General features: G+C 34.8%; 4 protein-coding genes and 1 long non-coding RNA gene across 8 annotated transcripts in view; 3 read left to right on the top strand and 2 right to left on the bottom strand.

Annotated features, from left to right (window-relative positions):
- The first annotated feature begins 101 nt into the window (after positions 1 to 101).
- LOC105829246 (ATP-dependent RNA helicase dbp2) lies at positions 102 to 7,216 on the top strand. The gene is made up of 7 exons (XM_012667953.3): positions 102 to 238; positions 1,347 to 1,607; positions 1,698 to 1,935; positions 2,177 to 2,457; positions 2,573 to 3,066; positions 4,761 to 5,003; positions 5,229 to 7,216. The coding sequence occupies exons 1-7, from the start codon at positions 165 to 167 to the stop codon at positions 5,555 to 5,557; spliced, it is 1,920 nt and encodes a 639-aa protein (XP_012523407.1). The 5' UTR covers positions 102 to 164; the 3' UTR covers positions 5,558 to 7,216.
- LOC114255188 lies at positions 3,666 to 17,180 on the bottom strand. The gene is made up of 3 exons (XR_003626480.1): positions 17,050 to 17,180; positions 12,608 to 12,610; positions 3,666 to 3,679 (listed from the first exon to the last, which is right to left on the bottom strand). It is a non-coding gene; the product is annotated as an uncharacterized LOC114255188 (long non-coding RNA).
- On the top strand, positions 7,891 to 14,939 carry LOC105829255 (ATP-dependent RNA helicase dbp2). Its single transcript, XM_012667968.3, has 7 exons — positions 7,891 to 8,041; positions 9,567 to 10,795; positions 11,102 to 11,161; positions 13,122 to 13,352; positions 13,668 to 13,847; positions 14,107 to 14,271; positions 14,409 to 14,939. Coding segments are annotated over exons 1-6 (1,851 nt in total). The 5' UTR covers positions 7,891 to 8,039; the 3' UTR covers positions 14,256 to 14,271; positions 14,409 to 14,939.
- On the top strand, positions 17,087 to 24,587 carry LOC105829253 (ethanolamine-phosphate cytidylyltransferase). Of its 4 annotated transcripts, none has more exons than XM_028193188.2 (6): positions 17,087 to 17,313; positions 19,220 to 19,357; positions 20,081 to 20,260; positions 20,343 to 20,769; positions 21,028 to 21,248; positions 21,834 to 22,015. In XM_028193188.2, the coding sequence occupies exons 1-6, from the start codon at positions 17,267 to 17,269 to the stop codon at positions 21,883 to 21,885; spliced, it is 1,065 nt and encodes a 354-aa protein (XP_028048989.1). In that variant the 5' UTR covers positions 17,087 to 17,266; the 3' UTR covers positions 21,886 to 22,015. The 4 variants fall into 4 exon arrangements, with proteins under 4 accessions (XP_028048989.1, XP_028048990.1, XP_012523416.1 ...); XM_028193189.2 differs by lacking the exon at positions 21,834 to 22,015 and adding an exon at positions 22,215 to 24,587 and having other exon boundaries at positions 17,088 to 17,313; XM_012667962.3 differs by lacking the exon at positions 21,834 to 22,015 and adding an exon at positions 22,228 to 24,587 and having other exon boundaries at positions 17,089 to 17,313.
- Positions 24,531 to 27,987, bottom strand: part of LOC105829244 — a 17,120-nt gene continuing 13,663 nt past the window's right edge. The window contains exons 5-6 of the mRNA XM_036292281.1: positions 27,068 to 27,254; positions 24,531 to 26,434 (exon numbers count right to left, since the gene is read on the bottom strand). Of these exons, the coding sequence (XP_036148174.1) occupies positions 26,193 to 26,434; positions 27,068 to 27,254 (429 nt within the window). The 3' untranslated portion in view covers positions 24,531 to 26,192. The remainder of the gene's footprint in view (positions 26,435 to 27,067; positions 27,255 to 27,987) is intronic.

Below are 27,987 nucleotides of genomic sequence, written 5' to 3'. Positions count from 1 at the left end.
GTGGCGGGCGACACGACTTTCCTAGTGCTGCTCCCGAATCCGTGGTGCAACTTCTCGCGTGGTCGACTGAGTCCTGGGACACGAGATCGTAGGAACCCGCGCTAAGGTGATCTCCCAGGAGTGACTCGCAACCGGCCGCTGTCATCCGTCGAGCGCGACATTGCATGTCGACGTCGATCCGGGATCTTTTTGAAGCCGTCCGTTCTCCATCGTTAAGAGGAAATCCAGGTTTCTCAATGTAAGTACGCGATGACAATGTCATGCGCCTCACGAATCGATCACGTTTGACGACGAGTCATCCTCCGGGACCTGTGAAACGTCCGCGAGGTTCTCCGCTAAGAAACAAACGCCCCTCGTGCGACACGGCCTATTCCGTCCCGTCCCGTTCAGCGGACATCAATCGATAACAGTGGCTGTTATTGACCACTTGGAAATTGATTTTTCACCCTTGTCCGCTCGCGGACACGATTGAGCCAATCTGTGATAAGTTTTTATCATGGTTTTATTCACAGTCTGCTTTTATTTCTATTTCATCTCCATGTTCAAGACCGATGGCACTCCACAGATGTAAAATGCATCATTCTCTATGTGTATAAAAGAAAAAAACAGGAGAAATAATATAAAATTACTGTTCTTAATAGATTTTGATAAAAAGCATCAAATAAAAGGATAAAGAGACATTGAGTCTAATGTAGATATTTAATCGAAAATGGATCAGTCTATTTATTGTTTACTTTTTTTGTTTATAATGATAATATAATTCTAAATCTTTTTAAATTTATATTTTAGACTAGTTTGTTTTAAAACAAGACATAAATTATGCCATTATATTTACTATATATCATTCAGTATTTTTTATACCCAGGTAGTTTTTATTCAGGTATTAAATTTCTAAGCTTATAATAAGAATAAGCCAAACTAAATTTAAAATATTTTTATTAGGAAAGCCTAATTTATTAGATTAATGTTTTAGATCAATTTATATTAAAATAATATAAAAATTGTGTCATATTTATTATATTGTCCAATATCTTTTATTTCATATTGAGTATTTCTTATTTATGAAAGCTTATACTAAGATAAGATTCAACTTGGAATTTTTATTTAACAAGTATATTTTATTAAATTAATATCTTGGATCAGTTTGTACTTAAAAAGGGGTATAGAAATTATGTTATTATATTTATTATATTGTCTTCATTCTCCAAACAATTTTTATTATAAAAAAAATTACATTGAAACAAGTTAAACTTTTAATTTTATTAGGGAAGCAAATACTTTGTTAGATAGAGATAGTATATTTTATTTGTGAAAATGTATTTTACAAATTATGGTCAAATTTCTAGGTTTAATCGTGACCGAGACCAGAGTAAGGGCCATCATGGCGGTACTGTCAAGGCAGGAATAGGTACTGGCAGAGGCAGTAATGATATTGGACATGTTGCTAGCAGGTTTGGCACACCTAGTAGAGGAAATGCCAATAATGTGCGAGGAGGATTAAAAGGGAAGCAACATGGGGGCAACCTGAAAAGAGTAAACTGGGATCTTTGTACTTTGGAACCATTGCACAAAGATTTTTATATAGAGCATCCCGCGGTCCGGAACAGGTATATTACTAGTACTACTAATAATATTAAATTCAGTATGAAATAAGGTCAATAAAAAGTAATAAGCTCATGAGTTTAATTTTGATTTAGATCTAATGAAGAGGTGAATCGATTTCGAGAGAACGCAGAAATAACTGTGAAAGGTGAACATGTTCCTAATCCCATACAATCTTTTGAGGAGGGAAACTTTCCACCATACATAATGGAGAGTATTCGTAAAGAAGGATATTCACAGCCTACTCCTATTCAAGCTCAAGGATGGCCTATCGCCCTTAGTGGTAGAGATCTTGTTGCAATCGCTCAAACTGGCTCTGGGAAGACACTTGGAGTAAGCAAAATTAGAAATAATATATAATATTATTTAATAAATATATGTGTGTATATTTATTACTTAACAAATGAAAACTTTAGAATGTTTAAAAAATGTTTATCTGGATTTTACTCCCATTTGTCTAATTCAGTAAATACTTTACATATACACTTTCTATAATTTAAATAAAATGTTAAAAATATATTTGATATATAACATTCAAAAAATATATGTATGTGTAATAGATTTTTTTTTCCAGTACATTTTACCTGCAATTGTGCATATCATACATCAACCACGCATAAGCAGTGGTGATGGTCCAATTGTCTTGATCTTAGCTCCAACCCGAGAATTAGCTCAACAAATTCAAGAAGTAGCTAATAGTTTTGGGGATACGGCAGCTGTAAAAAATACATGTATATTTGGTGGGGCTCCGAAAGGACCACAGGCGCACGATTTGGAGAGAGGCATTGAAATATGCATTGCTACGCCAGGTAGACTCATAGATTTCTTAGAAAAAGGAACTACAAACTTATATAGGTATGTATAACTCTAAAATCTCAGTAAAATTATCTCTATATCGGAAATTGATTATATTAGTTTAATTAAATTTAGAATTATCTAAATATGATTTTGTTTCTTTTACTTTTCTCAGGTGTACTTATTTAGTACTCGATGAAGCCGATCGCATGCTAGATATGGGATTTGAACCTCAGATACGAAAGATTATTGAACAAATACGGCCCGATAGGCAAGTGTTAATGTGGTCAGCAACGTGGCCTAAAGAAGTTCGTGCGCTCGCGGAGGACTTCTTGACGGATTACGTTCATCTCAATATCGGCTCTCTGACTTTGTCGGCCAATCACAACATTACTCAGATCATTGATGTTTGTCACGAACATGAAAAAGATTCAAAGCTGTACAGATTGCTCCAAGAGATCGGTACTGAAAAAGAGAATAAAACTATCATATTTGTGGAAACCAAACGTAAAGTCGACGATATCACGAAGAATATTAGACGTGAGGGATGGCAAGCTATGAGTATTCATGGTGACAAAAACCAGCAGGAAAGGGATCACGTGTTACAAGAATTCCGGAATGGAAGAGTGCCGATTTTAGTGGCAACGGACGTGGCGGCTAGAGGTTTGGGTACGTAAAAAATTTTAGTCAGTTATGCTTTGGTGTAGAAATGAAACACTAAAAGAGTCACGGTTAAATTGGATATTGGCAACACTTATTGGATTAGCCAGATGATGCGTTGTTAGAATAAGGTCAGCCGACAGCTGTGTACGTAGCAGTGTGTGATGCATTGGGACTTTTTTATCATATTTGTTTTGACTGTATCGTAGAGCCATGTATTATAAAATTGATAATGTTTCTCATGTGGTCTATGTCTTTTTACATGCAATTTTTTGTTTTGTAATTACATGCGTATTAAACAATTCTTTAAATAATTTTGTAAACCCATTTTTATTTTTTAATGTTGTAAATCCACTCATACTTATCTATATATAAATCTTTATTTTTTATTTTTATGTATAAATTCTAGAAGCATTTTTTTGTTACTTGAATGTTTGATTTATGACCGTATTAAATATTAGTATATGTTACTAGTTTCTATGTTGAAATGAGAATTTTATTAATTTTTCTATAATGATATATGTATGTAAGAGTAAGGTTCTTAAAATGCACACAAGCTACCACTAAGTCTGTCTGCTTTTCTTTTTCAGAGGCACAGAGTACCCTAACTCAACGCAGTGTACTGCCAGTATTGGGCAGACACAGTGATTATTTTATTTTTCTTTGCTTATATATTATAAGAATTTTGAAATGGAAAGCTAAATTTGTATGCAACTTAACTTATGTTCAAATTTTCTTATTATGAAATAGCAACATAAATTTTATAACAATTATTGATGCATTATTCTCTAATATTTGCATCTTTTAACTTGCACAAAGTATCAAAAGGAACAATAGTTTATTTTTTATAATGTTTTTCTTACAAAAAATACAGAAGTAGAGATGTCCTGCTCCTCATGAAAAGAACATTTATAAAAACTATAATTGGATAACACGATCAGATAGTCATGATACATGTGTAGTAATATTAATTATTAGTAGTAATTAAAAAAATTAAATTTCTTTTAAGCAAGGTTTTATATATGAAGTAATAAATTTGTAAATGTAACTTGCAACCTCAATACGAAAACTCACAAAGTGCAATTTTTCTAAATTTGTTATCCAGTGCCTCTTTTTTAATTGTAAGAATTTATCATATAGTGCCTAACAAAACTAATACACTCAGGCTTAAACCTTAAATTGCTGCCTTTATCCCAAACCAGACACAACCGCTGTGTCTGTCTAATCTCTAAAAGGCCGCCAGTATATTACCATAAGAAAGCAACCAGAATTGCCCCACTTTAAAAGCAAACAGGGGCATTCTTGCTGATTTAACATCGGAATTTCAAAACAAAAGGTAGGCGTTTAAATTTGTATTATCTGAAAATTAATATCAATAATCTCTTGCCCAATGTATTATGTATGTCATACGTATCTAATCTGTGTTCAAGTTATTTAACATACAGAAATACATTTTTTTATCTTTTCATTTAAACGATTTGATCAATGTGCATAAACACAAGCATTAATAAGTTAAAAAGGTAGAATAATGCAAAAAATATCAATTTAGTTTTAGTTTTTTTGAATTTAAAAGAAATTCTAAGATAATAACTTGTATATACAGATTTTTTAATGGTATATACTTTTTATTAAGAAAAATATAGTATTATAATCATTGTTCATCAATATTATCAACAACATTTTTCATGACTATTACTTCACAGATGTGGATGATGTGAAATTTGTGATAAATTTCGATTATCCATCTTCGTCGGAGGATTACATACATAGAATCGGTCGAACTGGACGTAAGTGGCAGACCGGAACAGCATATGCATTTTTCACGACTCATAATATAAAGCACGCTGGAGACTTGATAGAAGTTTTACGAGAGGCTGGGCAAAATGTCAATCCGCGTCTCAGTGAAATGGCAGAGATGGCTAAGGCGGGAAACTTCGGCGGCAGAAGTATGTTTCCATGTACAGTCAAAATGTCTATGTTGTATATTACACAATTTTGTCAATATTTCTATTCTAATGATATGCATAAAATAAACTATCACCCAAATTATACGGCAAATGTGAAAGAATAAAGAAGGAAAAGTTTGTTTTTTACAGACATTCGATTGTAGTACATACAAATTATCGTTAGTTATTGTTTCATATATTTCATATCTATATTATTATGGCAAGGTGGGAAACGTTTCGGTGGTTCTTCTGGTGGTAATGATGAAAGGAGCAACGGCCGAAGAAGCAATAATGATAGAGGAAGAGGCGGCGGTTCGGCAAGAAGAAGAGGAAAGTTTGCTCGAGGCGGAACTTCTTATCAGCCTTCTTCGAGCCTTTATCCAGGATCGGATTATAGTAATTATAATAATATGAAGCAAAATACTCCTACAAGCCAGAATACGACATACGGATATAATACACAAAGGAGCTACGGACAGGGAGGTATGCCGCAAAATTACGGAGGAGGCGATAATTACGGGAGTGGTTATCCATATAGAAACACAACTTATTAATTCCGTTTTTAATGATGATTGATAGCATGTAATGATTCGATTATGTAAAATGTGTCATGTTTAGTTATAGTGAGATTTGACACGATGCAGATAGGCGCTTGTTAAAGTTATATATTGGCTATAAAAAGGACGTACATGTAGAAAACGAACATTAAAAGTATGATGAGTTATGCGGCATAATAAACATCAGCATGAAAATGTTGAGACGATAGTATATTGTTATTAAGTGATACTATCAAGTGAATAATGACCGCGACTAATGTTTGCAAGTTACCAATTTTAAAAGTTTATTGAATATATATGTAATTTTTATCCGTCTATTTTATGCATATATATTATATTTGCAGCGAGAGTAAAACCAAAGAAACTTTGACATGACTTCAATGCAATTGTGACTTTGTATTGTAATTTTAATTTTGCAAGTTACTCTCACTTAAAATATGTTAGCTAATATTTAACACAAAAGAATGTAATACATTAAAGCAGAAAAATGTAAATTCTTATATAGTGTTAGAATGTCATCACTTTGAAAAGCTCAAGTATTTTTTTAAACAATTTTAAGCTTTATTTTATAATAGTTAGGCATTTCACTTACAAATTTTGTGAAACGTAACAGAATTTTATCATAAGCAGCAGTACCTATTGTGCTGATTTAGTCTCATTTATAGCATATTATATTTTGCTGAGCAAAAATTATATTAGCAGAAATATTTTTGTTAAACAAAAAAAGTTTGGAAAGAAGAATAGGTAAGGTACTTGGACGTACTTGCATCACGCTAGTGTGCAATATTTAAATTAAAGATAATTACTTTACTTTTTTAATTAAAACTATTCAATTTATTCTGCTATTACTATTTTTTTCTACAAATAAATTTCCTAACAATTTTCAAGTATACTCCTTTTTAAAGACTGTTAAAAATTATTAGTCATTCGTTTAATCTTTATATCTTGATAATGTAACATATATTGTCATCTCATTTTATTTTTATCCGTCCAGACTTAAATTAAATTTTAAATTACACACACACACACACACACACACACACACACACACACACACACACACACAAAACAATTTAATTGCATTGTAAGGAACTAAGGAAATGTGATAAAAATTTGTCAATGAGTCTGTGGAAAAAAAGTGCAATTGATATAGAGTATATAAATATTAATATATTTGTTTTTTAATTATGAAAATTCTCAATAAGCATGCAATCTTATAACAAATTTAATTGAAAGGACAAGTAAATATTGATCTATGCTAAAAATCTGTCTACAAAATGACGATTAGCCATATAATTGATTGACACTTAACATAAATTGTTTAGCAAATTATATGCCGAACTTTTCGTTCACCACAATATTTACGTAAGTTTTCGATACGTATCGAAGTATCAAGTAAGCTTTATAAGCTAACTTCGTTTATACCGACGTTTACTAATACTTACAATCGAATGCTATTAGATAGATAATTGATTGCATATAATTTGTCAGTTATTTTTAATTATATGTGATATCAACGATTGACTAATAACTTTTTCTCTTTAATGTCTGTGATTCTTTGACTGCTGAAGTCTAAGAAAAAGAATATTGACGTGTGTCATTGTTGTGTGAATCTATGTTACATAATTAATAAAGTAAATTTTGACTTTCTTGGAAGCAGCCAAAATTCTTCCTTATATTCCTACTACCAATAAACTACTGTTAAACGTAAAAAAAACCAATTATTTTGCACAGCAAACTAACGATTTTTTCTGCGATAAATCTGCATTATTATTTAATTTGTATACATAAGGAGAGATAATAAAATTGCATAAAATTGTATAATTCATATTTATCTAGCGAGATATTGGTTTTTTGTTTTTAATTGTCAAATTGATTAAAAACCTGTAGGCAACATACATAATAATTTAGTTCTAGTTTTTTAAGTAAACCAATTTGTACTTATAAACACTCAAATTTTAATTTAATTTTTCTTTATTTTATGTAAAAAAATTCGATATTAATTTCCTACAAAGGTGAACGCATTATTTCGAATTTCGCGCAACTCTCATTTAGTTTTACAGCATGAATGTGATGGCGCTGAAGATTTATTCGTGCCTAACTTTCAGTTCCGGCATAGAACACTCTTTGGTCTTTTATTCCGGTTCCCTGTATTTTCGTTATCGCGGGTATCGAAAGAGCATATCATTTTTCACAAATCGCCGAATTATCTGTCAAACGACGAGTTTTTCGCGAAAGGAGCGCGTGACCGTCGAGGATCGTGACCGCGGACGACGATCGCGACTCGCGGAGGGACTACTTCTCGCCGGCCACCATGACACCGTGACGCCGACACTTCGTCCCTCGCTCCGCTCGTCCTTCAGCTGGCTGTCCTGTTAACGGGTGGACGTGTTCTTGTTGCCCGGCCCGGACTTCTCGATTTATCGGTAACGACCCAGGAAATCGCACGAAGGACAACGACACATTCCCGCCTACTGCAATGTAAGTACGCGCGAAACGACGCAAGGCAAATCTCGCCCTCGTTTTTGTCCCTCTTACGTTTAACGTTCCGCTACTTGCCCGATCACGCTTGTACGCCATTTTGCGAACGAGATCCTTTGTCGTGCCTTCGGCGATCGCGAGTCGCTGGAATTCGTGACGAAGATCTCGACGATCTCGAGACGGAATCTCAGACTGAGTGATACGCATACCGAACGAAATCTCGCGACTCAGAATCTCCTTTTGGAGCAGGAGATCCTTCCGTGGATCGCCTCTTGCACTTTCGTCATATCAGTAACGGGAGGAAAGAAAATCTTGGAACATTTTCTCTCGATCAGGCTCGAGACGCGTGAGAGCGTCGCCGACCACGCGGTTTTCTTGTGCACCGAAATTCATCGAGGAAAGAGGATAGAGGGGAGGGATAGGAAGTTACATGAACGTGCAATTAACTTCAATGATGCATAATTGTAGATATATCGTTGGGAAATTAGAAAGAATAAGCGAACCATGTTACATAAGCCTAACGTTTCGCTTACGCGATAAATTCCTTCCATGCTGGATTAAAAAATTTCTGGACAGAGAGGGAAAAAGAGTTAAAATTTTCTCTCCCTCCGACTAATTAATATCCATTTTTATTAATATAAATTGACTAATCTATTTGATAATTTTTTTTTTTTTAGAATAATTTCTACGAATGTAAGTTAACCTTAAGATTAACCTTACAGATATTTCGTGTTTTAATGATTTTTATACATGAAAGTTTCTCGAAATTTCAGATTATCAAATTGTAAATTTTTTTTTGCAAATAGACATTTGTTGATTTAGAAACTTGTATATTTATGAATTTTTAGAGATTTTATAATTATTTTAAACAGATGAAAAGCAGTCTGACGAGAGTCAGTCCATGAACAAGCCAATAAGATAACCTTTTTTTATATTATATCGTAAAGGTTAATTTTAATCTCTAACTTACTCTCTTGTTTTTTATTTGTTTTAATTTAAGAAAGGTAAAAAATGAGTTATATCGAGATTAAAAATAATTTACATTGCGGTAAAAATAATTATATAAAAACTTATAGAGTAAAAATACTAGAATCTATCATAGCTTTACAGATAGATGTTTTTGTAGCTATGCTACATTATATTTCTTACATTTAAAATGAGTAAATATATAAGATAGAGAAAAAAGAATAGATAAAAGTACAAAAAGTTCTGATAAGAAAAATATTTGACCTATGAGTTTCCTCAATAGTTAATTACTAGCTATTGTTGAAAGCACAACTGGCTTCTTGTCAACATTTAATAATTATACTTTTTTAATACAAGTATATATAGCATTTAATAATTATATTTTTTTAATACAAGTATATATAGCAATTAAAATTATGTATTTATCTAAACACAGTTAAAAGAAATATAATTTACACTTGTGACTTTTAAAGTAAATGATGGGTTTGCTTTTTTTGTCTCTTTTACAGAAAGTTGTAATATCGAGATTTAATGTTTGTTTTATTTTTGTTTGAAAAAGGGCATACGGAGAACGTGAACGTTCCGACAGACGAGGAGGCGGTGGTGGCGGCGGCGGTGGTGCGCGCGGAGGTGGAGGCGGCCGATTCGGCGGGCGCGACGGAGGCAGCGGAGGCGGCAGTAGGTTCAGCAGCAGCGGAAACCGAGACAGCTTCGGGAACAATAACTTTAAGAATCGACAACCTGGAGAGCGTTTACGTAAACCACGATGGGACATGAGCACTCTGCCGCAGTTCCGAAAAGACTTTTACCAGCCGCATCCGAACGTGATGGCGCGGAGTATTCACGTTGTGGAGGCATATCGTTCCGATAAAGAGATCACTGTGAAGGGGGCTAACGTTCCGGGTCCCAATATTTATTTCGAAGAGGGTGGTTTTCCAGACTACGTTCTCAATGAGATACGTAGACAAGGATTTGGCGAGCCCACCGCGATTCAGGCACAAGGCTGGCCTATCGCCCTATCCGGCCGAGATATGGTCGGTATAGCGCAAACGGGTTCAGGAAAGACACTGGCATACATATTACCAGCAATCGTGCACATAAATCATCAGCCCAGACTAAGTAGAAATGACGGACCTATCGCGCTGATTCTGGCGCCGACTCGGGAATTAGCGCAGCAAATACAGCAGGTCGCGTCGGATTTCGGTATGTCTTCACAGGTGCGAAACACGTGCATCTTCGGTGGGGCCCCGAAAGGACCACAGGCACGCGACCTTGAGCGTGGGGTAGAGATCTGCATCGCGACGCCGGGTCGTCTTATAGACTTTTTGGAGCGTGGCACCACGAATCTACGTAGATGTACATATTTAGTGCTCGACGAGGCAGATAGGATGCTCGACATGGGTTTTGAGCCACAAATTAGGAAAATTGTAGAACAAATTCGCCCGGATCGCCAGACTCTCATGTGGTCGGCGACGTGGCCAAAGGAAGTGCGCAATCTCGCGGAAGAGTTTCTAACGGACTACATACAAATTAACATTGGCTCCCTGCAATTGGCCGCTAATCACAATATTCTGCAAATCGTGGATGTATGCGAAGAATACGAGAAGGAGAATAAACTCATGAAACTGCTGGAAGAGATCTCGAACGAGCCGGAAAATAAAACTATAATATTTGTGGAAACTAAGAGGAAAGTCGATGATATAACAAGATCTATTAATAGATACGGATGGCAAGCAATTGGTATTCATGGAGACAAAAGCCAGCAAGAAAGAGATTATGTATTAAACCGTGAGTGCTATTACTGATTTTTCAAATGCACAATAAGTCAATGTTAACGCTATTTTTATTTAAATTTTTATTTAAATTTTTAAATTTAGAGTTAACTTAAATGAATAAAACTGGAAAATTTTTCAACTACACAAACAAAAGATCTCTTGTAATATTTAAAATCTTAGTATCTTACATTGTGTAATGATTTCTTTATACTTGCCGAAAGAAAAGAATCGAGCCAAATAGCGTTTTGTGTCTTATCTGCGATTACTTGTATTGCTTTTCAAAGCTGTAATATTGGTAATACAAGAGATGTTATTTTAGAGTTCCGGAATAGCAGGTCTGCCATCCTTGTGGCTACCGATGTGGCGGCGAGAGGTTTAGGTAAGGAATTTGCAGATAATATAGGTGTGATGTAAGGGTCAGGCTGCGATGGTTATTTCACATTTGTGAAAGTCGTGGTATTGTAATGTGGCAATGGATAACGGCATGTGCCAGACTGATTGACATTACCTCCTTACCAGTGTGGCTGGAGATAATTATTCTTAAGAAATTCCAGGAACGACTAGTTATTAAATATCCCTAATTTGATTTTGCCATTGACATCTCTTCTATTTCGTTACTTTAATTATCCTAATTTTTTTTCGCCCACTAATTAATCGGAAAGTTTCGCGTAGTGCGCATTACAGAGCGCACCGGAACAATTAACATCACTATTGTCTTTTCAGCGATACGATTAATGAAGGAATAAGTTAATCGTTTTGTTGACTTTTTCTAAGACTTCTTTTATTATACAATAGGCTAGTGCGTATAAGTGGATTTTGACGTTCTTTCGGATCTTTTTACGCATTTTATTTTTGAATGGTAACATTGAATAACTCTTAAACGATACGATAGATAGATACAATGTGATAGAAAGAACCTCAAAATATTTCAGCTTTAAGAATGAAGGAGCCAGGTAAGCGATTAGCCAGGCTTATCTCTTCCGATTTTGTACTCTCAGATCGAAACAAGTCCTGTCAGTCTGGTATTAACGTGCTGTTCTATGTGTTTTCAGAGGCACATGCGAGTCTGGAGTCTTAGAACTCTGCAACTAGCTTTGGAAAATGTAATTGAACGGGGCGTGACTGCTGGTCGCCGCCCCCTCGCAACAAGCTAACCAAACGCTGTGCCTCGGCCACCTTGCCACTCGAAAAACATTCTCACTCTGTACCTGCGACGGTCCAAAGTATGGAAATTGTAATGTTAGGGCGTGTAACATGAAGACAAAAAAAGAAAAGGATAGATATTGTCGGTTATACATTTGTTAGATTGAAATAGCAAATTGCATCAAGTCGCGCTCTGCATTAATTGTGATATTGTTCTAAACAATTATTAATAATTGTTTAGACGCGTTTTACCTCGCATACACATAAGAATTTGGTACAAACGCAAGCACTTCCTATAGTATTCTGAAATTTTTATAACATTTATATTACTCGTAAATTTAAATTGTCAAAACAAGTTAGGATGAATAATTAATTATGAAGTAACGATTGCTAATAATTATTATTAATATGGCATTAAAGTAGGAAGAAATCTTCACAATATTGCGGCGCGTAGTTCTTGATGCTAATTATTTGATGGGGACGTACATGTGGGGGTTGAGTGGAGAACGCAAGGTGCTCCAACTTGGTGTTCCAACCTCATCACCGAAGCAATGTACAAGGACCAAATTTCGAAATAACCAGCACAGATCCATACTTTGGTGCGGGAGAGAAGGGTGTAATGTTGACTAAGAATAAAAATGTAGAGCTCGCTAAATACGTGAAGCGAGAATTCCATGAGAACCATCTGAGGTCTGATTCCTCTACATTTCCAAAAAATGTATTTACATTTCCAGCTCTAGTCGAAAACAGGTAATTACATGCAGACTTGCTCTTTGTGGTCAACTTGAATGTTATATGCAAATTGCAAATGGAACTAAAGCTATTATACTTGATTGTAATATCTTGGAATAGATTTTTAAAATTATTTAAGGTAATTTTATTTCCTTATTTTGTAGTTGTATTTAAATATATAATTTTAAAATGTTGAATATGTAGCAATGTTGCTAACAAAAAGAAAAAGTGATGAAAAGAAAAACAAATTTCATCACTTTCGTGCATCTTGTAATTATAATAGATTTAAGATTTTGTGCAGAATTACTCGATAATGATAATCCAGGAGCACAGATTCTTTAATTCCATTAGCAAAGGCAGCGTTCTGGTAAAATGCTTGATTCTATTCGCTTTATAAGTTAATTGAACCACAAAGGAACAAGTGTTTTTCGTGTGCCGATATTATAACTTGATGTATCTCGCAGATGTCGAGGATGTCAAATTTGTGATAAACTTGGACTATCCGTCCAACTCTGAGGACTATGTGCATCGTATTGGACGTACGGGTCGCTCGCAACGTACAGGAACTGCGTACGCCTTTTTTACGCCCGGAAATGCTCATAAGGCTAATGACTTAATCCAGGTTCTAGAAGAGGCCAAACAAGTTGTCAATCCGAAACTATACGATTTATCCCGGAATCCTGGCGTTTATAAACGTGAGCATTACTTATTTCTTTTGTTACGTTAGAATTTAATACTAGATGTACTAAGCGTTTATTATTAACTTTCTATTTTTTTAGATAAATATTTTATTTTTTGTACAAAAGATAGAAATTTTCTAATTTTTTATCAATAATTTTCTTTATCATTATAAAATGTTTATCTTTTTTATATATATACGCAATTTACTCGCTTGGTTTTTATAGTAAGTAAAAAATGTTAGTACTTCTAGTGTTAGATATGACAGTATTATACAGAACTGTTCTTTACGTCGTTTACAATTTTTTTCATATGCATTAATTGATAATTAGGAGGACGATATGGTGGACGTAGCGGTGGTGGAGGCGGCGGACGAGGATCCGGAGGCCGCGGAGGCGGTTCACGAGGTACCCGTGGAGGACGCGACACGGGAGATAGAGGTGGAAGATTCGACCGCTCTTCCGGTGCTAACGCGAATGATCGCGGCAACAAATGGTCCGGAAGCAGTAGCGGTGGGTTTTCAGCATTTCAAAAATTTAAAAAATTGATTGTGTAATTTTGTTTAATTTGTCTCATCTTGGAAAAATGTTATCACAATATTCTTAAATTAGTAAAATACAGATAAAGTCTTATCCATATTCTTAGCCCTTCTGTTCTTTCCACTTCCCTATTTTTGAAGAGTCTTCTGCGCTGCTATGCTATATTGTGACGTTTGATAGCATAGCTTGAAATTATTGTCTTGTAAACGGCTGCTGTACATGCTTCACGTAGGTGGCATGGGCGGAGCTAGCTATGGGAGCAGTAAATCGTTCCCCCAAAACAGCTTCGGGAGTGGAACTTCCGGCGGTGGCTCCAATAGCTACAGCCAGAACAGTAGCGGATACGGTGGAAGCAGCTACAGACAACAAAACGGCTATTGATTTTGAACGGTCAAATGTAGGTATTCTAGCATAATAAAGCAAAAAAAGAAAGCTAAAAAAAACTCGAGACAGATCAAGATTATTTAAATAAAAAAGAATTATGTCCAGCGCAAGATTTCTTTTGTCTTTAAATGTCTCTCTCATTTGTAACAGAATACTCCCATCTGCGTTCCAGAGGGAATAATAGCGATCAACGATTGAGCCGATGAGCCCAGAGTTGCAGAGAATCGTTCCAAAAAAAAATTTACACTCACATTCTCACGAGCATTCGTCTCCCTTTTTTCTTTTCTAGAACACGTCAATTCTTCATTAGTTTTAAGTAACAATAATATTATCAAATATACAAGTCACACATGTGTTACATTTAGAATAGCTTCTTAATATATTTAGGCAGTTAATTGTTTCGCGCGATAGTCGCCGAATGATATAGTATTACAATTCAATTGACTTGCCGTTGTACATTTAATAAAATAATACAAAAATGACACTATAAAAAGCTAAAACATGGCGTTGCTCTTTGCTGAGTGATTTTTTCCGACATCTTTGACACACTGAGCATATTTATTTCTTTTACATGCGTATTTATTTCTATGTTATTGATATCGTATTATATCGCAGTATAAATTTATTTATATTTGTAATGCAACTTATTTTGATTATAAACACATTTACAGATTTCTCCAATATGTGTTATAAATTCAAAAGTGTATAAACGTGTGCTTATGACCGGCATTCGAGCAATGTATTAATAAGACTTATTGTTTTGATAAGTTACATTATCTAAGACGATGTCTGACTCACGATGTCACGAGTGCCGTCATATAACACGCGTATATGTATATGCTAATATTAGATTTACTACAAATGTCCTATCTAAAGCAATTTCATTATGCCACTGCCGATAACAAGTAATCTCTCTTCGTCGACTGCCGAGGAAGATCGTCTGCTTCATTCATTGGTCGATCCGCTTATCGAGAATCATACGATCCAGTCCGGAATTTGCCCCTTTACTCAAATGAAAACATTTCCTCGGTCGAGATTTATCGCACCGGAATATAATATTTGTTGTGTCTATGATTGTTTTGTCCGCTTTTCCACAATAATCGAGCTTTTCAATTTAACTCCAATTAAATTTACCGGATCATGGAGTGTATGTATTTTTAGTGATTGGAATGTATAGAGTGTCGTTTGTTTCTGTTGCGCAACGATATATATAATCGTTCAATATAGTAAAATTCAATATAGAATAACAAAAGAATTTTACGTAGAAGTAATAAGATTATTATTTAATATAATTTTATTTATTTTTTTGAATTCTAGAATGATTTGTTTTATAATATATGATAAATCTTTGTTTGCATTATGTTAAAGCAAACTTTAATTATATCTATTATATAAGTTACAAATTGATTCTTTATAAAAAATGATATATTTGTGGAAAAAACTATTGGAACCAAGTGTAAATATTGGATTTTAATATTCTAATTATTTTCAATAAATGTCGCGAGTTTAATAGTATTCTTTTGTAAAAGATGGCGAGCGCGATGACTCAACAATTTTTCAATCATATTAAATACACATAATTGCGGCTATCAATACTAATCGTGTGAATTATTTTTTCCTAGTTATATAAGTATTTAAATAATATCGAATTTTCTGGTCTACCGAATATTGTAATAAGTGTGAATTAATTAGGTAAAGATGAAACATGATTAATAGTGATAGTTCATTCGCAATTGTATGTATTTGGAATATACATATATGCATTTAACATGAAAAATCATATATCAAATTTATTATGTTTGTTAGCACCGAGTCTGTAAAAAAACGTAATTAAATTTGAGAATTTTTCAAATAATGATAATTCCTAATAAATTTGAATTAGAGGAGTTATATCCATTTCTACAAATATAGATTAATCTTGATTTACATATACGTGCACATATATGTATAACTATCTTTTTTAGTTCTCAGAATAAAAAAAGAGAATAACATTGAATTGACCTTAATCTACATTGACACAGAAATGGATATTAACGGTTAACTATATATCATCATCGTTTATTTGTAGAGAATTGAGAATTAGCTTTCTCAATTCTCTACATTAGTAAAACATTTAATCAAGAAATAAGAAGCAAAGAAAAAGGACAACTTTTAGAATATGAAAACATATATAATGTATAAAATCTATCACGGAAATGCAATGTTTTTATATTTGTTAAATATTGATCTACAAATAACTTCAACAAAATTTTCTTCTAAAATGTTTATAATACAGAAGTTATTTATTTCATCAAAGATCTTCGTTTTTTACTTTCTAAAAAATCGTTTATGTCCATTTCTATAAATTAACATTAATCTCAATTTATAACTTGTTCTATTTTTTCTAATTCTTAAAACTAGAAAAAGATAAAAAATAAACCGTGAGAAATTGAAATTAATGTACATTGGTAAATACACTGATCAGACATTTTCTAAATCGATGGACATTCGAAGCTTAAATCAATAAACTACAATGGGAGTTGAAGTCGGGAGTTCTCTCGATACACGATTCAAAAGCAGTAAATTCATTTGCGAGATTACGAGACGCACGAGATGCCTCTCTGTCGCGCCAGCTGTCTTCCTCGGGTGACAAGGGCCATTTTTCGCGCGCCGGCGACGTGGAGGCCCGGCGGAGCTTCCTCCCCCGGAGAGTTACGTCAGCCCCTATCCCTACTCGGCGATGACGCCAATGCTGGGACGACGAGGACGCGGGACGCGGCGGGATTTTAAAGGCGACGTGTGAAACGGCGACGCGCGCAGTCGGTTTCACGACGGGTACGGTGGCGGTTGTGCGTTCGCGAGCGAGCAAGCGCGTGTGGTGGCAGGCGCTCTCTCTCTCTTTCCCTCCGCCCTTTCGCCCCTCCCGGCGGCGATCAGCCCACACGGCCGTCGTCGGACGTCACTCGCGATAGAAAGAGGGACAAGTCAGTGGTGTCAGTGGCATTCGAATACCAGAGGTTGCGCTCGTCATGACGGAGCAGGCTCGCAAGGAGGTTCGCGTCTGGTGCGACGGATGGTGAGCGACGTTTATTAGATTCTTTCCACGTGGAAAAAAAAAACGCGCGCGCCGAACGGAATTGAAGGCGTCGAGCGGCGTCGCCCGGCCGGCCGAGGAGGCGGCGGCGCACACACGTGTATCGCCCATCGTTCTCTCGACGACGTGTCACGATGGTGATCGCGGGAATCCGGACCCATGAATGTGCATGCTTCTCTCCCTCTCTCCCTTCCCGCGAGTGCCGTTCGTCAGAACTACGATTAATCGATATTATTGCACGGTCATACGTGTGTGTCCAACCCTCCGTCCCGTCGTCATCGCCGCCGCCGCCGCCGTCGCCGCCGTGCGCTGCCGACGCGAGTGAAATCGCGCGGAAGCCTAAGCGTTCCGGAATTAGCTTTCCCTCGAGTTCTTAACTTTCGTCCGATGTATCATTTATTTTATGCTACAGGTTTCTATCGTAGGAAGGTTCTCGTTGTATTTTGTGTACATTTCACATTTTAAATCGCGAACGTTTTATTTGTATTTATATGTATATCGGTTTTATCATGGACGAGTGATGGAAAGTGGAAGGCGCCGCGTTTTTTAGTCTTTCTTTTTTCGTCTTCTAGCGGATTAGTCGAATGGAGAAATGCGCGCACTCCGAAATTATGTCCCACGCCTCTGATTAGTAATGGAAAAAAATGTCACCCGGAGCAGGTGACTCAATTTGGAGCGCGGGCTTGTTTGAAAGGTTCGGATAAAACGACAGAGATAAACGCGACAAACCGGTCTACCGATAGTGTTGGATTCGAGCCCTTGAGCGACGAGGCTCAATAAAACGTTTGCATACTTGGCATTCTCAACGGGGATAAATCGTGCGCCTCCCCTCCGTCCGTCAACGTCTACGAACGAATCGTCGGAAATCGATTATCGACGCGTTTGAAAATAATAGCTGTGGGAGCGCGTGAAACATGATCGCCTGTGATTTCATACGTGATGCCAGCGGTTTATTTTTCTTTTACCTTCTTTTTACGATAGCACAAGACCCTCGGAATGCAGGGCCTTGATTTTCTTTAGCTTGGTTTATATTTTACGTAGTTTCTATGCGTTTTAATCGTATCGTTGATGAATATAAAATGAGCTTATTAAATTGTATATCTCTAAATATATCGATTTTAACTTAATGTTCTTTTAAATATTTTTTTTAATAGTAATTTTACTTTTAAAAGTGACTCTCTCTCTCTCTCTCTCTCTTTCTCTCCTTAATTTCGAATACATTTTCGTACATTTGTCGACCCGAATATTTCGTTTACGAAGCATTTCTTAAAATTCCCACGTTTTTGCACGACGTTGTTTAACATTAATTTCGCGAACGTGATGGAAATTTTATAAGCGTATTATCATGCATTTTATGTTATCGCGACTCGCACAACTGATATCATAGTTATCGAAGCTATTTTACATTCGAGGTCTGTTGATAGAGAGAGAATGAGAGAGACTACTTCTCTCTTTTATTAATCATTATTCAATAAATACATTGTATTTATGATATTGAATGTTTTTGAAATCCAACTTTTATTTTGCTGTAAGCAAAGGAAAACAGAAATAACGCTCCTAAATTGTTTGCAATTTTTAGGTTTTAATGTTATTTAATTAATTAAATAAACATATATGAGGTGACGATGCATAAACGATGTATTTAAATAGATATGCATTTGGTCTATTTATTGTTTATATAATTACAATAAAAATAATATTTAATTTTTATTTTTGATTAAACAATTTGGACAATTAAAATTTGCAAAAAAACTATTAATTTTATATTATATTAAACAGATTTTTTTCTAATAATTCTTTTTATAACTTGGAAATAATTTTATTGGCATTTTTGTTATTCTCGCTTTTTTAATTCGCAAATTAAGTACAAATAAAATCCTGATTGCAGTTATGACATGGTACATTTTGGACATGCAAATTCCTTGAGGCAGGCAAAAGCCTTAGGTGACTATCTGGTTGTTGGTGTTCACAACGATGAAGAAATCACAAAACACAAAGGTCCTCCCGTCTTTACCGAGCAAGAAAGGTATGTGACTGTTGCTTCATTAGAGGAAATCATGTAAGCTTTAATGACCGGCCACGATTCTGATTGTCATTCTAGAACTGGTTATTATCTGTTAATCAATCTTACAAATTCCATACATTTATTCACTCGAATAATTGCAATGCCATAATGGACACAAGTGCTCTCTACTTTTTGCACGATACATATTTCTCTCTTATATCTTAACATGATTACATAATGATAAATGTTACGTGCTCCGATTTTCCACGTTGTAATGCACTTTAAGCATTAGCAGAAAAGATGTTTATACGAGTTTCACATCGAGATTTATCATCATTTGAATATAAAATATTAAGTATTCCAAAGCTATGCCATGTCACAGACCTGGCAGGAAATTATCGCTAAGACCTTGACATTTTAGGTCAATACTTGCGTAGAAAAAAACCGCGGCGCTAAAGAACACAATACAACACGTTGCAAAGCAAGAATTTTATCTTGACGGTCGTGTTTATATAAGTCACTTTCGCCAATGTTTATGATTGTTATCATACGAGTTTAGATACATGATACCGTTACGAGTACAACAATTATGCGTTGAACTCTAATAACGAAATTCAAATTTATTTCTGTATAAAAGTTTTTGTAAACAATTATTAAGTAAAGTCGATAAAGTAACGATAATGATTACATATAAATTCTATAACTACGAACACTAACGGATGGACTGAATTTTCTTTTTCTCAGGTACAAAATGGTGCGCGGCATCAAATGGGTAGACGAAGTAGTCGAAGCTGCACCCTACGTTACTACGTTAGAAACATTAGATAAATATAACTGTGATTTTTGTGTTCACGGTGATGATATTACAATGACGGCTGACGGTGTGGACACATATCATTTAGTCAAGGCAGCTGGCCGTTATAGGTAAATTTTTTTTCTTAAAAGATTAGATTAGTTGTTCTTTAAAAGATAACATAGTCACTAAGACGCTTTATGATTATTACAGAGAAGTCCAGCGGACAGCTGGCGTCTCAACGACCGATCTCGTGGGACGTATGCTACTGATGACGCGACAGCACTTTCGGCAGGGTGACAACGAATATAGCGTCGACAGAGAGCCGAGCAAGAGCATGGGCCAGGATCGAACCGCCCGGAGTCCGTGGACCGGTTGTTCGCAATTCTTGCCAACCACGCAGAAAATCATACAGTTCAGCGACGGCAAGAGTCCGCAGCCGAGCGATAAGATCGTGTATGTAGCGGGCGCGTTTGATCTCTTCCACGTGGGACACTTGGATTTCTTGGAGGTCGCTAAGAAAGAGGGAGACTACCTCATTGTTGGTCTGCATACTGATCCCGCCGTTAATCGATATAAATACGGCAATCATCCCATTATGAATCTTCACGAACGGGTTCTCAGTGTGTTAGCGTGTAAGGTGAGCCTTTTTTGCGTCAATTCGAGATCTTCAATAAGTATGTCCGTGTGAAGTAAACATGTGGAAAAATAGATTAATATGTAACGCCACGCGTATGCTCATTTAATATATGCATATAAATCGTATTCTGCGCAATTTCTAAAAGATTACGGTCAGCGAAAAAATCTAATAAATCACGCCACTGTCTAGAGATAAGAAAAACGAGTTATATCATATAAAGCTTGTTTGCACATTGTATTTTGTTTTCTGCATTTGCAGTATGTTAATGAAGTTGTAATCGGCGCGCCATATGCAGTGACGAGAAATCTGATGGAACATTTCAATGTATCTGTCGTGTGTCACGGACAAACGCCTATAATGCCTTGCGAGGACGGATCGGATCCGTATGCGGAACCCAAGAGGCAAAATAAATTTAAGTTGTTAGATAGCGGTAACGACATGACAACGGAAAAAATCATTGAAAGGATCATTCTCCACAGGTACGTTCCATCTTTACAAATGTGTACGCATGTTTGTACTTTCTTTATGAAACTTTGAGATTAACTTTTTATGACATTTCAGTCTGTAGATTTTTTATGATTTTTATGATGAATTTATTTATTTATATATCATCATAATTATGTATCATCATAAAATGTATAAATTTTTTGTTATGATGTTCTTGAAGAAATCAATTAAATTTACATATATTGTTTTATAACAATATTTTCAATTGCTTAAAGACAAGACATATTTTGTAAAAATAAATTGAAAATTTTATTTTAAATTATTTATTTAATTTCTTTGTGTTCATATTTATGATACAAGGTGTGTTATAATTATTTGAATATGTAATTACTGATTGCGTTATTTAATATGTTTAATTGAAAATTGATTGAGTCATTATGTATGTTTTTATTTAAGCTCTTATATGATGAGCTGATGTATTCCTTTATATTTATTTCGTTTTACCTAAACCTATAGTAAAATTAATATTGCCAAATTAAAACATCTTTAATTACGTCAAAAAGTTAGAAAAAATTAGATATTAATTTATCCTATTCTGCTTTTTATCCCCCTTTTAGGCCGAACGAGCTTTATACGGTTATTAAGAATTTCAACAATGTCAAATGTTGAAAATTAAAATCTGGTTGTTTTGTATTCTTTATTCAATTATTAAGCAATCGTTGATGGGATACAAATCTGGCAGTTCTGTATTTTTTATTCAATTTACAATAAACGCATATTTATTTACTTCTTACTATAATTTGTTGTTGTCATTCATTCATTACTGCTTCTGATGGGATATGTAATTTCGTTCAGATTGCAATGTATTTTTTGAGTTACATTTTTAATCCATTCTCTTATTTATCGCGATACATCATATATAATACAATAGTTTTATCGATGATAACACATCCACATATCCCAACAACTGTGAGCATTCCTATCACGTGTTGATCTAGCGTCTAATTGCAGGTTGGAATACGAGGATAGAAATTTAAGGAAGGAGAAAAAAGAGCTTGCCGCTTACGAAGCCTTCATCGAATCTAAGAAAAATGACAGGATTGAATAATTATCTGTCTTATTTTCTTTCCGCACCATTCGCATGTATATGTGTGATGATCAGATTTTATAAAGTCAATATGTAAATATGATGTCACACATTGATACTCAATTTATCGTTTCGAAATGCCTTACATAGTTAAAATGAATATTTATAATTAATCAATTAATACTAGAAATATCGATTTGCGATATGGAAATTCGCACTAGTTTTAATTTGTTGTAATACGGAAAATGATACACAATGATAAACGACTGTAAAATTAGATGAACATTTTATATGCAAGGTGTGCCAGAGCTATCGTTCTTTTTATTTTTGTCAATTTTTAATTCATTTTTTACAATAAATACGTTTATTTAAATAAAAGTATTTAAGGTTACAAATGGAAATTAATGTCTTTTATATTTGTAATAAATTTTCTAAAAAAGAGATATAGTAAACTTTTTAAATACAACTTTGAAAAGAACTAAATTGATACAAAATCTAAAAGTTATAATTAATAACTTTTATTTATACCAATAGTAATTATAATATTAACTTTGTTTTATTACAATAATATTTAAATAATTAAATTATAATTAATGTAAATATACAAATCTCTATTAGTTACTAAATTACAAAATATAGAAAAGTCGAGAGTCGTTTCAAGTATTTCCGATTTCCGATTTCTTGAATTAAAATGACAAATTTGATATCACAAAATTGAGCTCTTAAAATGAGCTTATTAAATTGTATTGCACTTCGAGTCTAATTTCAGCTGATTCTTTAACTTCTTTAATAGAAATTAAAATAATTCATATTGGCTTCTAATCACGAATATAGAATGTAGTCCTGGAACACTCTACATATATAACGACATATCTCTAAAGGCAAAGAATTGTTTCAAAGATATATCGCATGTTACAAAGCTTTTGAATATAGATTTTAGTAATTATTGTTCTCTTGTGTGAACATTGTGATGTCATTGCTTGATTCAAATATCGAAAATGTTTATTATCTTATAAATTGACAAAATCTTATAAATTAACAAAAAACAATTATCTTATAAATCATCACGTGAAACACGAAGATAGAATATTTTTCAAATCGAGTTGTTGAATTACACTATTTTTCACTATTATTCTCTTTCATCGTGCGACAATCTTCGTACCATTTTATCATTCTATCGTTTCTATCCTTGCCGGATTCTCTAGAGCATTTATTCCGATCGAAATTTCGATATTTTTACAAATTACGAATATAATTTTATTGAATTAGTGAAGTATGAATAAATTTTACCGAAGTAGTGATTTTAAAAGAAAAGCCATTTTTGTTGTGCAATATGAAGTGTATGTTTCTTTATGTTTACGAAATATTTTGCGCGTTTAATTAATTAGCGAAAATACATTTGAACGCGAGTATGTAAACATGAGTATTCTGTAGTCTTTCATTTAAGGATTATAAAATAGTTGAGATTAAATGCAGGTAAATGAGCTAGGCTCGTGATTCGGTCTAATTAATCGGAAGTTCCTAAGTATTTGCAAATGCCTATCGCATGTTTCTTAACGATACCGAGATCGTTACTACACAGCGATACTTACTGCGCGGTTCCATAAGACATCCGACTGGATAGTTAATTAACAACAAACATTGTTCATCTAGTAAATTACAAAATTACGCATATTTTAAGATGTTAGATTTTCTAATGCGAGGTATTAGAGTATCGAGTATGCCCCAAAAAATACCAACGGAGCCAAAGAACTTATTAGATTTACGACGTATGTCGTATAGACTGAACAGAAAATCGAGTTACCGTTTATCTTCGAACTGTTTGCGTCCGTGAAGAAATGAAGAATGTTGCGACGAAGTGAGGAATGTACATGATACGTAACATTCGGTGTTGTACACGAAGATGTTCAAATATATTCTAGATAAGTTGTCACAGCATTCTTCGTTAAAAAAATATTAAATCGCGAGGACCGATTGTGATCGTCAAGCTTTCACTAAGGATCGGCGGCTAAGTCGACAAGTTATCCGCGACTGAACGAAGAATCTGGGACATCCCATATAACGCAAACAGGTTCTATATCGACCTGATAACATAGTGGCGATGGCATTAGCGCCGATAAACTTGTAGCGACAGTTGAACTAGATTACGCTGGAAGAAACAAATTGTACAGTTTGCGATTTTCTACAGAAGAGTCAAGACATTGAACAAAAATTGTAAACACAAACAGAAAATTGTTCAACCTTTTATTTTATAATAAATAGTCATTGTACACGATCACATCTACAATAGTCGTAAATAATATGTATTACGCTTTTTAGGTCACTTTTACGGATTGATCGCCAATTCGAATCACGTCATTACGTGATTAGTCTTGCTCTCTCTCTCTTTCTCTCACACACACACACGATTTTATTATTATTATTATTATTATTATTATTATTATTATTATTATTATTATTATTATTATTATTATTATTATTATTATTAAATACGTAGAACTCTAATCTTTCCTTTAGGACATTTTTAGGATAATTTCGAGAGAGATGTCGAGTTATAAAATACGTAACACAGGCGCATTTTAATTGTTCTAACATACTTAGCTGAATGTATATTAATTCGACAAATAGATTACCTTTGGGAAGGCTCTTCTTTCTTACTTATTAGTTCTTTTCTTTTCTTACCGAAATTTTCATCATATTATCTCCAAAACATCTTTTATTTAGTTACGTTACAGTTATATATAGATTCTTGTAATAATATATACGTATAAAACATCTGCACTGTTAAAAAGCTTATTATAAAATGCGAATCGCATTCGTGTTTATTTACAAGGTGAGATAAATTCGTGCAACCACCCCAAATGTCCCGTTCGAGTTTTTTCGCATTCGGCGCGAAGTTCTTATCCTATTACACGAGCGATATTCCGCCCGTTTGATCAGGTCACGTAATAGCATTGCACGATTGAGAGACTCATAGTAGTGAGACTGTTTTTTTTTTTATTTGAGCAATATCGACAAATCGTGAAATTGCATGATGTGCGCGGAGAATATTGTAACTAATGAGTAAAATTCTTTATAAAAAAAAAAAAGACGCGATTTAGTTAAATAATTCGATTTTTAGCGATTTTCATCAAACTGTTCGGTAACAAAACTTGACCAAATAGATAAGTGATAAATTAACCATCGTATATAAGCAGAAATTTTTCTTAATTTTTTCTTTACTAGAATTAAAGTGATTGAGCAAGAAATGGAGAGCTCCGTGTGCTTGTGTTTATATAGAAGAACTAAAAAGTGCTTCCTCATGAAGTCGTATCGTGTAATCTACCGTATCTACATTGCAAGACAAAGCAGACAATGTTTTGTCTCCTAGCTTTAACGACAGATTCTTCTCACGAATTCCTAATTTATTCTCTCTTGGACGTTCGTCGTTAAATTGATTTAGTTTTACACGGGAAAGCACAGTCACCGGTTCGCCGTTCTCCTCGCGAGAACTTTTTTTTTTATTCCATAGTGGGCGGCCGTCGTTCGCTCGTTTCGAACGTTGATTCGGAGCTCGCATCAGCCGTTCCGAATCGTACCTCGACAAAGTTGCAGCGCGACGACTATCGTACCGTATCAGTAATGAAACCAGTTAAGATACATCTCATCATCGTAGAAGTGGGACGAGTGCCTTGGCGTTTTCGAAGAGGGAAGGGGAGTCAAGTGGCTCGTAAATGTGACACTGCCTCCCCTTCTCGCAAATAAACACTCTAAGTCTCGAAGTAACGTTACATTAATTGTACGATACGATATCCGTACGTCGTACTTACCGCGACGTATGTACTTTGTGCGGAGGCATTCGATACGAGTGATTTATGCATCTCTCTCCCCCTCTCAATCGCGCGTCGCTCTATTGTACAGTCGAGCGACCAGTGTAGCTGGGCGTGGTGTCGCAATACTTTCTGGTGCGGTCCCTGACCAACTCCTCGATAGACTTGTTCTGCTGCACCGTCGAGGACAGGTTGTGAAGACGCGATGCCAGGTAGCACATGATAAAGGCCGACAGCACTAGTAGAGCGCCCAATCCCGTCGCTACGTACAGAAAATTTCCGCAGCTACCTTCGAGACCGGCCGCCACCTTGTCGTACAGGTCTACGATAATGAGGGGAATATCAAGTGAAATTATAACGGTCGTTAAATTTATATTCACTTTCCACCGTTATGTAGATAATGTTTTAGGCTTTCCACGACTAGTGTCCATTTCTGCGTATGTAGATTAATCTCGGTTTAACTTATTTTACTACTCTTTTTATCTCTGTCTAGTTTGATCTGAAAATGCGAAAAAGATGAAAAGTAAGTTAAACCGAGATTAATCTACATTGGCAGAAATGGATGCAGGAAAGAAATTGAAGATGTCGGTATAGTTATATAACGGAAGAAAAATAAAATTTTTTTATCGACGAAATTTAAAATATAATAGTTAATATTATTTATATATTTTACATTTCACGTAATTTTTTGTTGATATTATTATATTTTGAGTTATGCAAAAAAAATAATTAATAATAATTACGGAGATCATATAAAAAGCGACGGATCTGTTGTCGACTCCTGATCCGGATTAATCTCGTTGCATTCTGCTGCAGAATCCCAGTTACACGCTAATTCTCTGCCTCTCACGAATCTCTCGTTGCCAGAGTTGACATCAAAGGGATTAATCTCGATTACGCGGCCAAAAAGATTTAATTTTCCCGTGATTAACGCATTAAAAAATATAGAGCTTACCATCTGGCATCATCACCGTATATTCAATGTTCTCTTTGAACTTGGTGTACGGCGTGGAGTCGTTGTATCTTTTAATTAAACGCTCGACCTTCGGGAGGAACTCGCTTAATACTTCCACGTTCGCCTCGACGGCCCGCTTCCTCCTCTTCCCGTGTCCCGAAGGTTCGAAAAGATCGAGACAGAAGTCCTGCGAAGGTAAAAAGCTAGCGAGATGACGCGATAGGCGACAGCAAAATAAAATTGATGTCTCTTGAATGGCGTGTCTAATTAGAAAGTTTCGGTATGTCGCGGAGGATTAACAATTGAAATATAAAAAAATGTCGATTAATTAGTGTAAAATGTAGGCAATGCGATACAGAAGTAGGTTGAAGTGTAGAGATTGAATGATAGATTGATTGCGAGATACATGCTGCCGAGGCAGATATAATGCCTGGATAATTTATCTTTGTTCTGCCTTACTTCTAGATTTGCCGATCCGCGAATTGCGCGTCTTAGTAGAATAATTTTTCACATGCCAAGGAGTACGAATTGTAAATATGTAAAAGTCATAAATATTCTTTTCATATTTAAGATAGATTCTTGTGCGAGGTGTCTCGATTATATTTTTGACGTTAAACCACGTTGCGTTCGTTGTAATAATAAATAATGGATTTTCTCTATGCGAGTCATACGTACGTATTTTGAAACTATCGAGGTTTTTTTTTCTGTCGTAAATTTTATCGGCGCGACAGACCAGAGTGCATTTAAAATGCATTCGAATGTTGATGTATGAGTTCGTGAAAATAATTTCATTCTACACATGGATTTGCATGCAGGATGGAATAAGTTAGCGACCATGCGGTAACATTCTTTGATTAATGCTCTTATAAATAAATATATATATATTTTTTTGTTGGGTTTTAAAGCTTTAAACTTTAATT

Source organism: Monomorium pharaonis, chromosome 9 (assembly GCF_013373865.1).
Source record: "Monomorium pharaonis isolate MP-MQ-018 chromosome 9, ASM1337386v2, whole genome shotgun sequence".
In the NCBI taxonomy this organism is placed as follows: domain Eukaryota; kingdom Metazoa; phylum Arthropoda; class Insecta; order Hymenoptera; family Formicidae; genus Monomorium; species Monomorium pharaonis.
This window is presented reverse-complemented; position numbering and strand designations above follow the sequence as displayed.

What these genes read in the sequence shown, in the direction of transcription:
- LOC105829255 (XM_012667968.3), top strand. An exon ending in AAGAGATTATGTATTAAACC is followed by an intron (nt 10,796 to 11,101) that starts GTGAGTGCTATT and finishes ATGTTATTTTAG; the next exon opens with AGTTCCGGAATAGCAGGTCT. An exon ending in TGTGGCGGCGAGAGGTTTAG is followed by an intron (nt 11,162 to 13,121) that starts GTAAGGAATTTG and finishes TGTATCTCGCAG; the next exon opens with ATGTCGAGGATGTCAAATTT.
- LOC105829253 (XM_012667962.3), top strand. Translation starts at nt 17,267, where the DNA reads ATGACGGAGCAGGCTCGCAAGGAGGTTCGCGTCTGGTGCGACGGATG. An exon ending in CGCGTCTGGTGCGACGGATG is followed by an intron (nt 17,314 to 19,219) that starts GTGAGCGACGTT and finishes TCCTGATTGCAG; the next exon opens with TTATGACATGGTACATTTTG. An exon ending in GAAAGGATCATTCTCCACAG is followed by an intron (nt 21,249 to 22,227) that starts GTACGTTCCATC and finishes GTCTAATTGCAG; the next exon opens with GTTGGAATACGAGGATAGAA.
- LOC105829246 (XM_012667953.3), top strand. Translation starts at nt 165, where the DNA reads ATGTCGACGTCGATCCGGGATCTTTTTGAAGCCGTCCGTTCTCCATCG. An exon ending in GCTCTGGGAAGACACTTGGA is followed by an intron (nt 1,936 to 2,176) that starts GTAAGCAAAATT and finishes TTTTTTTTCCAG; the next exon opens with TACATTTTACCTGCAATTGT. An exon ending in GGAACTACAAACTTATATAG is followed by an intron (nt 2,458 to 2,572) that starts GTATGTATAACT and finishes TACTTTTCTCAG; the next exon opens with GTGTACTTATTTAGTACTCG.